This window comes from Eriocheir sinensis, unplaced genomic scaffold (assembly GCF_024679095.1).
Source record: "Eriocheir sinensis breed Jianghai 21 unplaced genomic scaffold, ASM2467909v1 Scaffold324, whole genome shotgun sequence".
Lineage (NCBI taxonomy): Eukaryota > Metazoa > Arthropoda > Malacostraca > Decapoda > Varunidae > Eriocheir > Eriocheir sinensis.
This window is the reverse complement of record NW_026111637.1, coordinates 77,463-90,393: the sequence shown is the minus strand read 5'-3', so window position 1 is coordinate 90,393 and position 12,931 is coordinate 77,463. Positions and strand designations below refer to the sequence as shown.

The following is a 12,931-nucleotide window of genomic DNA, read 5'->3' as shown; positions in this document are numbered from 1 at the left end:
TTGGCAAAAAATAATAATGCAAAATAACGTAATCATAAATAAAATAAATAAATCAGGGCGGGGTGTGGCAACTTGCGTTACGCCCAAGGCTTCCTCAGAAACCAGTTTCTACTCCCTTCATTACCCTTGTCTTTCAACGCACTTCACTTCACTCAAATACTTCCGTAAACATAAATATAAATTACCTGTTTGACTGTCTCTAACTTCTAACTAATGAGGAGCATACTCCCGGGAGCGCGACGATTAACTCACTCGCTGCTTCCACTCCCGACGGTCCCACGTAGCTGCCCTATCCATCCAAAGTCCCTCCTGGCAGGATCGATCACTCATGAGTTACGTGGGGATCCCCTTGGTCTCATACACTCAGGCGCTCACTAACAAAGCTGACAACACGAACTAAGCTAGTAGCAAACCTCGGTTCCCTTTCACCAAGTACTCGCTGTTTTGACACGAAAACATTTCAGTAATAACCAGTAATCCCGAGAAGGCAATTTGTACCAGAGATATCGTTATGCCTTTCCAAGTCACAATTCATTGTCCATGTTTCACAGCCAAACAGTAAGACTGGGAGCAGAAGCGACTTTAGCCCATTATGGCGCAGGCAAGTGTTTTATAATGTCGCCATTATGTTGGGCTCATGATGCTCCCCGGACCTCATCTTTGACCCTCCTTATAGAGTGAAAATCTAGTGTCCGTGTTGATAGGTTGTCTTCAGGATAGCATGTGGGTAGTCTTAGACTCTTAGGCCACTAGGCGGTGACTGAAAAATCCCAGCTTGTTGGGACTGGGGGAAGGCGAAACTGCATCCTCCTGGAAGCGGCGCCGGGACGCTAACCACTCAACTACCGCCTGCAAATATATCGACAACGACAAATATTCATGTTGAGCGAGTCTACAACACTGTGGGCCAGACCAATAACGTTGATTGACTTCCTGATGAGACCCACCATTGTTATGCACTAAATCTCCAATGCATTTGGGGAGGCGGTGGCTGAGTCGTCAAAGTAACGGCCCCGTGTTCAGGAGGACGCGAGTTCAATCCCCGCCCGGTGCCACCAAGCTGGGATTTTTCAGCCGCCGCCGAGTGGCTTAAACTACCCACATGCTGTCCAGAAGACCACCTATCAACCCGGACTCTAGATTCTAGGGTCAAAGATGAGCTCTGGGAGGGCAGCATGAGCCAGTGCAGGATGGCGCCACTATAAACACTCGCCTGCGCCAGAACGGGCTTGGCCGACCATCAGGACCCACCGGAAAGAAGCCTTGGACCGACCATCAGGATCCACCGGGAAGAAGCCTACCGGCGCAAAAGGCCGCAATGTAAAAAAAAATTAAAAATTTGAATGTTTTGGTGACCTCGACATCCTCACCACCTGTATTGGCAGAGTGATCTGTGTCATCCACTAAGTCTCCAAGCGACATGGTCTTGGTTGTGGCCCAGCAGACTTTCAATCCAAGAGGGTTCGTCTTTTCACGTATCACTTCTCAGCCATCAAAAGGACATCCAACGATTCCGTGAGAACCGCATCATCAGTAAAAACAAGGTCAGTGACCTTGGTATCGGCAACGTATGTTCCGCAACGACTTTGATCAAGAACTTTGCTGAGTATCAAGCCCGTGTAAGTGTTGAAAAAAAATGGAGCAAGGACGCACAACTACCTCACTCCTAACATAACCTGGAAGAAACTGGAAACATCTACCCCAGACTTCACAGCACTCTCTGCACCAGACTTGAGGTCAGGTCAGAGAATATTGCAGAAATCCTACAGACCGCAGAATGTTCACGCTGCACTGATTCAAATGCCTTCTTGATATCGACGTGGTACACTGCGAGTAGCCTCTGACGAAACTCAAGGCGGCGTTCCATAAGGACGCGAAATGCTAGGGTCGGGTCAGTTGTTGGTTTACTGGGGGTGAACCCAGATTACTCAGGTTTCTGAAACAATAGCAAATGGAATCGATTTCATATTGGTAGGAAATGAGTGAGTACTTTGGCCTTCATACTAAGTAGTGTGATATCGAGGTAATTGTTTCGGTTCAGTCGGTTTCTTTTACTTTCCAGACTGAAACTTTTTTTTTCTGTCAGCGAACTGCCACACAGCAGACAACACCATATGCAACCCATGGGTCATGACTTCCCTCCCGGCTTTCATCATCTCCGCATCCACCTAAGCTGTTTTTTCCAGCCTTCGACTTCGCCCCAGCCTCTATCACCGCCACAACAGAGGAGGGAGATTCGTTTGTTGGTGGATCAGCAGCCACCAGCTGTCCACTTGGGGGCTCCGCCTTGTACAACTACCAAATGTACTTGGCCCAGCAAGCCCAGTAGCCATCAGCATTTAATACTATCTGTTCCTCAGCCGCTCGGATAGCACTCTTTTGAAATATAGATTCAGATCTCGGAAAGTAGGTTCGAGGTGTTTTGCATTTAGATAGCCCTCGATAACCTTAGCGAGACCTCTGACACACCTCTCCTTATCCCTTATCACAATGGTCCAAGTCCTTCGCGACATAGTCCTGTATCGCTCCGAATCCTCAGCCAGCCCCTCAGCACGACTCTCCCTTATATTCTCTAGTGTCTCCTTGGGTCGAGGCGGCGTATGAGTGAAGCGACGCGCCCCCTGGCGTATGGTTCCAGTTATTTATTTTATTTCATAGTTTGTCGTTGAAGTATCACATGACCACTGAAAAATGATTTTTTTTTTTTTTCGTTTCTACAAATTCAACATCTTATAAAACTTTTCACTTCATCACCATTGCAGGCTGAGTTTGATTCCTAGCTTTGAAGTATTTTAAAGTTATTGTCTTTTGTTGGGCTATGTTATGATTTATAATATTGTTTATTTGATGTTGAAGAACTTTTCAACGTTTCCAGCTAAGTATTCGTAATTGGGACTGAAATTCCTTAAGAGTTATCTTGCATTCATAGCAATTCAACGCAAGGCTGCCTGATTGTGCCCAAACACTGTTTTCGTCCGGTAGTCGTGAGCAGGTCTGGCCGATTCCTTGGCCAATTTTTCAAACGCTTTTAGAAACTGAAGACCATACATTAATATATAGCCAGAATCAGTATAAATATATTTGATAAAAGTATGGTGGTAGTAATTACCCCAAATGCTTTTTTTTCAGTAAAGATAACAGCTAAAGGACAAACAAAATAAACATTAATGAAAAAAGGATGCGCAAGTCACAGCTCCTACAAAATAAAAAAAAGTTAAGAGGAGTGGCCAGAAGAAATATCAATTTCTGGAGGAGAGATTGTCTGATACTCTCCTCTTGAGAGTTCAAGTCGTAGGCAGGAGGAAATACAGATGAAGGACATTTCTTCCAGAGTTTACCAGCAAGAGGGATGAACGAGTGAAGATGCTGGTTAACTCTTGTATAAGGAACTGGACGGTATAGGGATGAGCTTGAGAGGCATGCAGTTACCAAGTTTAGAAGACCAGTTACCGTGAAAATCGATAGATGAAAGAGAGGCAACATGGCGGCGGAATTTAAGAGGTAGGAGACTGTCAATAAGAGGAGGGGAACTGATGAGACGAAGAGACTTAGACTCCACTCTGTCCAAGAGAGCTGTGTGTGTGGAGCCCCCCACACGTGAGATGCATACTCCATACGAGGGCGGACAAGACTCCTGAATATGGATAGCAACTCTGCGAGGGAAAGAACTGGCAGAGACGATCCAGAACCCCCAACCTCGAAGAAGCTGATTCAGTGAGAGAAGAGATGTGAAGCTTCCAATTTTTAGCTTGTTTAAATGTATCTACTTCAACATACCTGAGCCAGGGTGGTTATGACGCTTTCGCCAGTTTTTCCGTCGTCAGGAAGTGTGATCTCTGAGCCCACGACGAGGATGACGTCATCGAAAAAGAACCAGGATTTCTGAGCCTTAAGTTGAACAGATGGGCGATTGTACACCATGCTGGTCAACCCTATCATCCCGTCAGTCACTCCACCCACAAAGCTTGCATTGTTGTAAAAGTACCTCCATGTTGACAGTCCACTTTAATTCTTGAAGTTAAAAAGAAGAAAAAAATCGACATCTTAAAAAAAAAGAATATTAAAATAATACATATCAAGGAATAATACCCAACGGAAGTCTCACATTTGGCTGCTCCGTATTCCGTTCTCTCGCGAGATTACAAATATCATCTGTCGTTTTACATGCGTTTATTTGTGTTGGCAGATGCTCAGCAGTTATCAGTACCTTGAGGATGTGTTCATAATGCCGTTTCATTTCAACCCTATACCACAAAGATGACGAGAAGTGTGGAGTTATAAAGACACTAGTTTTACATGAAACGCGCAGTTATACACTGCTAGTAAACATATTGCGTGTGCGTGTGAAGGGTTATTATCCCAAAATAGAGACTGTAAGTAAGTCTGTGGTACAAAGTTATAATAAAAGTGACGAGTTACGTAGTAGATCTGATAGTTAGTTTAATATATGATTATATGGGGTTGGCAGACGTGTCTTTTGGCAGTTAAAATTCATTGTCTATAAAATATATTAAATTTGAGTAAAACAACCTAGTCAGACGCGGTGCACCTTCCAAGAGAATCCGAGGTTATCACTACCCTTCACATCGCTTCAGTGCACTTCCACGAGTATGGTGTACGATATAAGATGTAAACTGTACACCAATGTTTGCAGTATGCATGTGTGCTAATTCTACAAAAGCTGCTAAGATAATTTAATAAGACAGTACTCACCTCAAGTTCCATTACGTTTTTAGCATAAAGGTTGGTAACACCAGGGACTCGGGCCCAGTCATATACTTGGAACACCTCAGCTTCGGGTTTGCCGTACTCCAGTGAATCAACCAATACCGTCAGGAATCCGTCACCCTGTAAAACGAGTGAATCATTGAGAGAGAGAGAGAGAGAGAGAGAGAGAGAGAGAGAGAGAGAGAGAGAGAGAGAGAGAGAGAGAGAGAGAGAGAGAGAGAGAGAGAGAGAGAGAGAGAGAGAGAGAGAGAGAGAGAGAGAGAGAGAGACTGGTTCGCTCTAGTACCCCCTATGGTCCATGAGCAGAGTCCCATCTGTCAGCATTTGCTTAGGGACGGGGCCTGCTCAACCAAAGTCGTTCCCGTGTAATGCCTGCTGTAGGAATTTCTGCTATCACAGTTAATGTTCAGGCAGCACTTAGGCCCTATATAGTTTGCACTAATCTATATTACCATTCAAACATTATTTAATGTTAAAGCACTCAACTTGGAGGTATGTTCACATACAGGTTTAGTCAAAGGTAATATTCCTGTAGAAGTGAATTAAAAGGGACGATTTTTCTCACTGAATATTCCTCCGTGAGTATTTTGCTGATGGGGAGCCCTTCTCCGTGAGCATTGGCCGGACTGATTTTGAGATACAGGTGCTATTACACGGGTACGAATTTGCCATGTTAGTAGACTTTCCGTGAGCAACTTTCTCTGAGCTGCTGAGGCAGCTGATCACATAGTGATGCTGCTTTAGATGAGCAAACTTAGTCTTGATTTTATCTTTGATGGGTAAACGTGCTTCGGGTTTTTGATCGGCTCCATCTGTTTTCGCCTGAAACGCTAGCATTTTTTAAAGCAATAACACAAGCATTTCACGTGCATGCTGTATCATCCACTTGCAATATAATCTCTTCAGCAGGAAATGTTTGATTTGTGAATTGGAATGAACACGTATATATAAAAAAGATATAAAACAATTAGTTCAACCAAACAGAATCCGTAATATTTCAGAAGTCTGTACATCCGCCCTACAGCGGACATCTTGTTGAAGTACATTGAGCACATACACTACCGCATTGCTCTGTCGTCACAAATCACTCTTTCTTGTGTGTTTTTAATCTGGTGGATTTCAGGATTATGTATTAATTTGTTACTTGTTTTTCACACATTTTTTTTCTTACAGCAAAGGAGACAGCGCTAGGGCACACAAAACGGAAACAATAAAAAAAGCCCACTACTCGCTGCTCCTGTAAAGAATCCGAAGAGGTGGCCGAAAGAGCAGTCAATTACGTAAGGTGTCCTGATACCTTCCTCTTGGATAAGTTCAAATCGTAGGCAGGAGGAAATACATATGAAAGAAGATCGTTCCAGAGTATAACCAGCGTGAGGGATGAAAGAGTGAAGATGCTGGTTAACTCGTGCGCAAGGGATTTTGACAGTCAAGGGATGAGCTTGAGTAGAAAGGCGTGTGCAGCGGGGCCGCATGAGGGGGGGAGGCATGCAGTTAGCAAGTTCAGAAGGGAAGTCAGCGTGAAAATATCGATAGAAGATAAAAAGGGAGGCAACATGGCGGCTGAATTTGAGAGGCAGAAGACTATCAGTAAGAGGGGGAGACCTGATGAGACGAAGAGCCTTAGACTCCACTCCATTAGACTGCACTATTAGTCGCTGTGGGTGGGAACACGGAGGGGATATGCAAAAAAAAAGTTTCGCGAAAGGTTAGCTGATTCTCTCAAAGCATACCGAAATCTCCCAGTATGAAAGTGTGAGACGGGTATAATTCCAGAATTTTATCAAGAAATCTAACCTAACCTACTCTGACCTGGTATATAATTCATTTATTGCCATTCCTATTATTGATGGGGTGTTTTTCCATTTGATATTTTTTCTTCATTTAAGTGTTTTGAGTCCCCACTTGTTGTGCAGATGAATAGTAACCATAATATGAGCAATGCGACAAAATGAAGAAATACAAGGTACAGCACAAAAGTGTACAGCCAGTTACTTACACTTAATAGGGCAGGACCTCCCTGAACCTTTTCACTCAACTTGCTCTCCACCTCCCAAGTACATAATACAGCTGCCACAATGATGAAGAAATGATATACGTCTCGAGACTGATGAGGCGGCTGAGAAAGTGGGCTGAATGGCAAGTATACAAATACAATTTACAAATTGACAAATCTACAAATACAATTTTATAAACAAATCTTTTCAGGGACCGTATACCTAATTCGAGATATAAATAGATGCTAGTTATATTCCGTCAGCCATCATATGTCTTATTTAATTTTTTTTCACATATATAAACAAAATATGTTTACAATAAATACTTTAGTCATTCATATATATATGTTCTTTTGAACATATGTCATAGAAAACTTCTCTATTCACTGAGTAGAAATAGCTTCAGACCAGTGCGTCTCATGTTCACGAAGAAGAGACCTCCGTCACAAAATATTCACGGAAGTATGCTCAGTGAGCAAAATCGTCCCCTCGTTATAGTTCCATAACTCTGCTTAATCAGTCGAGAGATGAAGCATGAGATGAGTCCAGCGACCGCCAGTAGTGTGTGCACGAGTCGAAAGACCATGCATAACATGGCAATACTCGCAATGATAATCTTTGTTTGCACGAACGCACGTTTGCAGCTCTACATCCGTATACTTCATATATATGTATGCGATTCCCGCAGTACACATTGGCTAGCTAAACCAGTGGTGTACGTTTACGAAGGGTGCGGGACAAGCACGGAATCGCTGGAAATCCCAGTTCCACAATGAAATCGACAGATAATGAAACCATCCCCTTTCGTCGGCGTTACAACAATACACAAAACGCTAAGACACGGTCAGTTGTCGACTTAGAAAGCGTGTACCCGTACTACTCAGGTTTCTGCAGCTTCAGCAATTGGTTGCGTAGTCTCAGTTTAACAACATTAACTCTGTTGTCGGCCTTAATGATCTTTTTATTCCGAAAAAGAAAACCTTCAGTACTAACAACGATGTGATCGATCTCTCTTGCGATATCATCCGCATTACAAAGTCTCAGAGCGGACAGCTCTGGGTGTGTTGCAGATGATGGCTGCTGATCCACCAATAGACAAAATTCCGTCTTCGGCTGCGGAGTTGAGAGAAGATGTGAGGAAGTTGAAGGGGAAGGCAACTGGAGTTTGTAATATCATTGCGGATCTGCAATCCGAGGTTGAAACCTGATCCATGGATTGCATGCGGTGCTGTCTGCTGTGTGGCAGCCCCGAGCCATTCCTCTTGACTAGAATAGTGGGTTTCATGTCACATCCTGGAAAGGAAAAGGGGGCCGACAGGACTGCAACAGTTACCGTCGTATTACACTGATCTGTTTGCCGGACGAAGTGCTCGCTCATCTTTTTTTTTTTTTACATCCATGCCCATTGCGCCGGTAGGCTTTCTTCATAGGCCAGATGGTCGGCCCAGGCCCGTCGTGGCGCAGGCAATTTTTTATAGTGGTGCCAGTTATCATCTGCTGATGATGCGAGTTGGCGCACCTGACACTACCAAACTGAAATGCCAGAATTTTTCACTATACAACATTCCCACACGGCCACTGCGTGTAACGAAACACACGAGAAATTTATCCAGACAAGGAAAGGTTTTGCCGGCGACCCGCGACCAGCGTAACGGGAGAGCCACCCCTTTACCAGTCGGCCAAAGAGGTACCCCCCTGATTAAGTGGGTTATAGGAGGCTCGCCCATCAGGCAAGTCAGCACTACACGTCTCCCCATTCCCATTTAGATTAATTTCTGTGTGTTGAGTTCCCATTTCCTATGAACTTCGGAGAGCATGGGCCATCACTCTACCTGTTACCCTCTCGGGGTGACACAACAGAACCACAGGAGAGGATGCCACCGCCTTGCCACCAGTGAAATGCCAGAATTTTTACTCTTTACTACACTCACACACGTCCTCTGCGTGTAACGAAACACACGAGAAATTAATCCGGACAAGGAAAGGTTTGCCGGCGCCGGGGATCGAACCCGCGACCAGCGTAACGGGAGAGCCACTCCTTTACCAGTCGGCCAAAGAGGTTAAGTGGGCTATGGGAGGCTCGCCTATCAGGCAAGTCAGCACTACAAAACGAGGGATACAAACTCGGTGGAGGCATTGTTTTTGCTGCTTGGATCTTTTCAGGTATTTTCCTTCATAAAGCCTGGGATACATTGTAACAACCCAGCACGACACTTACAAAAAAAAGGAGCACACTGATTGTGACTCCAGCCAAGTTCCACAGCCTAGCTCCATTTTTCCTCTTATTTCTCCATTATGAGAGATTATTAAGGATTTGATGTACACATATGTTAACGTACATGCCTTATTTATACATTATAACCTAGAATTACCCATGTAAATAGTTATAACAAAAATATGTAAAATATGATGTACTTACTAGCTCAATTTTTCCTACCTGGCCCCCTTATTTCTCCACTAAGAGGGATTAATAAGGTTTCTGTACTCATCCATTAACATATCACTCTTATACATTCATCCCTAGGACGCATTATAGCCTATGGATTTCATGTCTCACCCATCCTTTGCCTCACAACTAACATTCCTCCATATGTCTACCTAACTTTTCTTTTCACGTCATTACACTTTTCCTGTATCTATTTTGGTTCAGGTTTTAGTTCCAAATAACCATCATTAGGACTTGGTGTTAATTCTCATTGATGATTACAATAACAAATTAAGCACAGAGAAAACCGTGACAATAAGACATCACTCCTCTCAAAATGGTTTATTATTTGTTGATCCCTCGTTATTTACTCTTGTTTTCACCTATTTAGGACAATACAAACCTTCCTTAATCTTTTATATGCCTTCTATATAGTTAAATACCCTCCTAAATAATGTAAAATAATAAGAAAAAAAAAAACTGCACTGGAGCGATGTGGATCATATTGCTTACCTGGATCATTTTCCCGTTTTGGGAGAAAAAGGAAAGGTACAGCATCGGCCTTTAGTGATCTTCAAGCCTTCTTGTTACCTGTGGAGACTTGCTGATCAGCTTCCTCTTGATAATGTAGTGCTGTGTGTAGTCTGTCGCCTTGAAATGACTTGAACAAACACTGGTAGAATCTGGATTTAACTTATCTTTACGACTACACGCATGGATCCATTGCCTAACTAAGGACTTTGTCTTCGGAAAACGATAAAAATTAAGCTTTCCTAGCTTCTTACACCTATTATTGTAAACAGCACACCTTGTCATTGTTAACAACAAGAAACTTCAATCCAGTGGCGCCGCGGCCACACGTGTGGGTCTCCAGTGACGTCTCGGTTTACATGTGACGTCACGAGCGCGGTGCATTGTGGGAAAAACTAGTGCTTAGCGATTTATCCTAATATGTCTCTCACCATTGCTCACTGCTAGGTGAACAGGGGCTGCACGTGAAAGAAGATAAACCCAACTTATCTTCACCCGCTCGGGGAATCGAACCCCGGTCCTTTTGGTTGTGAGGCAGACGCTCTAACCACTGAGCTACCGGGCCGTGTGTGTGTGTGTGTGTGTGTGTGTGTGTGTGTGTGTGTGTGTGTGTGTGTGTGTGTGTGTGTGTGTGTGTGTGTGTGTGTAATTCACCACGGCCTGATCACGAGTTTGACTCGCTTTCGCCAGCAAGTACCCTCCCGACACGATCAAGTGCATGCTCATTATCGTCGATCTCTGGGTACTGCCTGGACCTCACACACCACACACCCCATCCCCCTTTCTCAAAGGGGGAAAATAACCACTCCTAGTTAACGTAAAGAATCCGGCCTGAGCGGGGCTCGAACCGCCGCCTGTTTGGGCTTGAAGCCTTGCAGCGCGGTGCTCTAGCCGATTGAGCTACAGGAGCGTTGTAACTACCGGAGCGGTGTTGTGTGTGTGTGTGTGTGTGTGTGTGTGTGTGTGTGTGTGTGTGTGTGCAAAGCCTCGGTCACACATTCACGTATCAAGCCCACGTATGCCCACGTATGTGATTTTTGGCCCATACGTGGCCATACGCGGGATTTGTTGCCGCGATCAACTGGATACGTGTCAGGGGCCGATGTACGTAAAGCTTGCACGGTCAACATAACGACTTCATAACGTAAGTACGAGGTAATGCATATTAAGCCTACGCACTGCGCAAGCATGACGTGACGATTACCCGAATTGCCACGACAAGAGACCACCCTCCACAAGTAGTGCGTGGCAGAGCACATAACACCCACGTACGTATACCGTATGTGTAACGTGGTGCGTTACGACCTCGCGTCATCCTCACGCTATCCCCACGTAGTACGTCGGTGGGTAAACGTGAGAGGTACATAAGGGCCGTGCTGCACACCTATGATTGCAGTTCCCATCGACATCTACCTGCAGCAAGACGTACTCCCCTCCTGCTGAATCAACATGGAGAACATTGAAGACATCCTTGCCCTTATAACACCAGCAAACAGCTATAACACAGAATTAATGTAGGCCATCCTGGAGTATGTGCATGCCATGGTACTGGTGGAAGTTGTGATGGTCCACCTCGCAAGTGAAAAAAAAAAAAAAAAAAAAAAAGGAGGCCGAGGAGGGTTTGGGCTTGGCCGTACCTGCAAAGAAGAGTGGAGCTAGGCCACTATGACAACCTGATGGAGTAGTTGGCAACCGAAAGTCCAGAACTGTACGGGCATTTTACCCGGATTGACAAGGACCTCTTCAGTGAAATAGTTGAACGTGTCACACCCCACATTCAAAAGCAACGCACATTCTGGAGAGAATCCCTTGATTTACATAGATTTACATAGAAAATCAGACCACACAGACCCCATGGTCCAGACTTGGTGGTCTGTCCTTAAACCTAAGTGATTTTACATTAATCAGAAGACTCCAAAACGTTGCACTTCTACTCTAGTTGATATTAAGTTGAAGGAAGTGACGGTCGAGCTTATTTTTGAAGGAGTCAATCGTGTTACACTGGACCACTGATGGTGGAAGCTTATTCCATTCTCGCACTACAACGTTGGTGTAGAAAAATTTGGTGCAGTCTGAATTTACTTGTCTACATCTGAGTTTTACGCCATTGTTCCTCTTGCGCAGACTGTCATCGATCATAAACAATGTTGATCTGTCTACATTCGTGAAACCATTAAGTATTTTAAAACATTCGATCAGTTTTCCTCGGAGGCGACGTTTCTCAAGAGAGAACATGTTAAGGGTAGAAAGCCTTTCTTCGTAGGATTTTTTGCGCAAGGAAGGGATCATTTTCGTTGCCCGACGCTGAACACCTTCTAATTTAGCAATATCCTTTGCATGGTGGGGGGACCAAAACTGTACCGCATATTCCAAGTGGGGTCTGACTAAACTGTTGTAGAGCGGGAGTATTACATCTTTATTCTTGAATACAAAGTTTCTTTTAATGAAGCCCAACATTCTGTTCGCTTTATTTGCTGCATCGATGCATTGCTGTGAGAATTTGAGGTTTGACGCGATTTTGACCCCCGAGTCTTTGACGCATTGAACGCTTTTGAGTTTAACGCCGCGCATTTCGTATTCGAACTTCTTATTCCTCGTTCCAACTTGAAGGACCTGGCACTTGTCTACGTTAAAGGGCATCTCCCATCTATCCGACCAAGCTGAAATTTTGTGCAAATCCTCTTGGAGGCTTTGCCTGTCTTCGTCAGTGAGAACCAAGTTACCAATCTTTGTGTCGTCTGCAAATTTACTAATGCGGTTATTGAGTCCAACATCCACGTCGTTGATGTAAATAATGAAGAGCACTGGGCCAAGGACCGAGCCCTGAGGGACGCCACTAGTGACAGGCGCCCACTCTGAGCTAAATCCGTCAATCACTACTCTTTGTTGTCTGTTGCTCAACCAATTCGCGATCCATTGGTTTACTTGACCGTCAATACCTATTTGCTTTAATTTGTAAAGTAATTTATGATGCGGGACTTTATCAAACGCTTTCTGGAAATCAAGATAGACTACGTCCAGTGATTTGGTTACGTCATAAACAGTGAAGAGGTCGTTATAAAAGGTTAATAGGTTTGATAGGCAGGATCTTTTGTTTCGGAAGCCATGTTGTGAGTCCCCAATCAATGAGTGGCTTTCAAGGTAACTCACAATTTTGTCTCTAATTATGCCCTCAAGTAGCTTACCTACAACCGAAGTTAGACTAATGGGCCTGTAATTACCTGGTACTTTTTTGTTTCCTTTCTTGAAA

General features: G+C 44.2%; 1 protein-coding gene across 1 annotated transcript in view; it reads right to left on the bottom strand.

Moving 5' to 3' along the window:
* LOC126991708 (hyaluronate lyase-like) overlaps positions 1-12,931 on the bottom strand; it is a 99,806-nt gene that overhangs the window by 18,134 nt on the left and 68,741 nt on the right. Inside the window, exons 10-11 of the mRNA XM_050850413.1 lie at positions 4,714-4,848; positions 3,778-4,011 (exon numbers count right to left, since the gene is read on the bottom strand). Coding sequence (XP_050706370.1) covers positions 3,778-3,939 — 162 coding nt within the window. The 5' untranslated portion in view covers positions 3,940-4,011; positions 4,714-4,848. The remainder of the gene's footprint in view (positions 1-3,777; positions 4,012-4,713; positions 4,849-12,931) is intronic.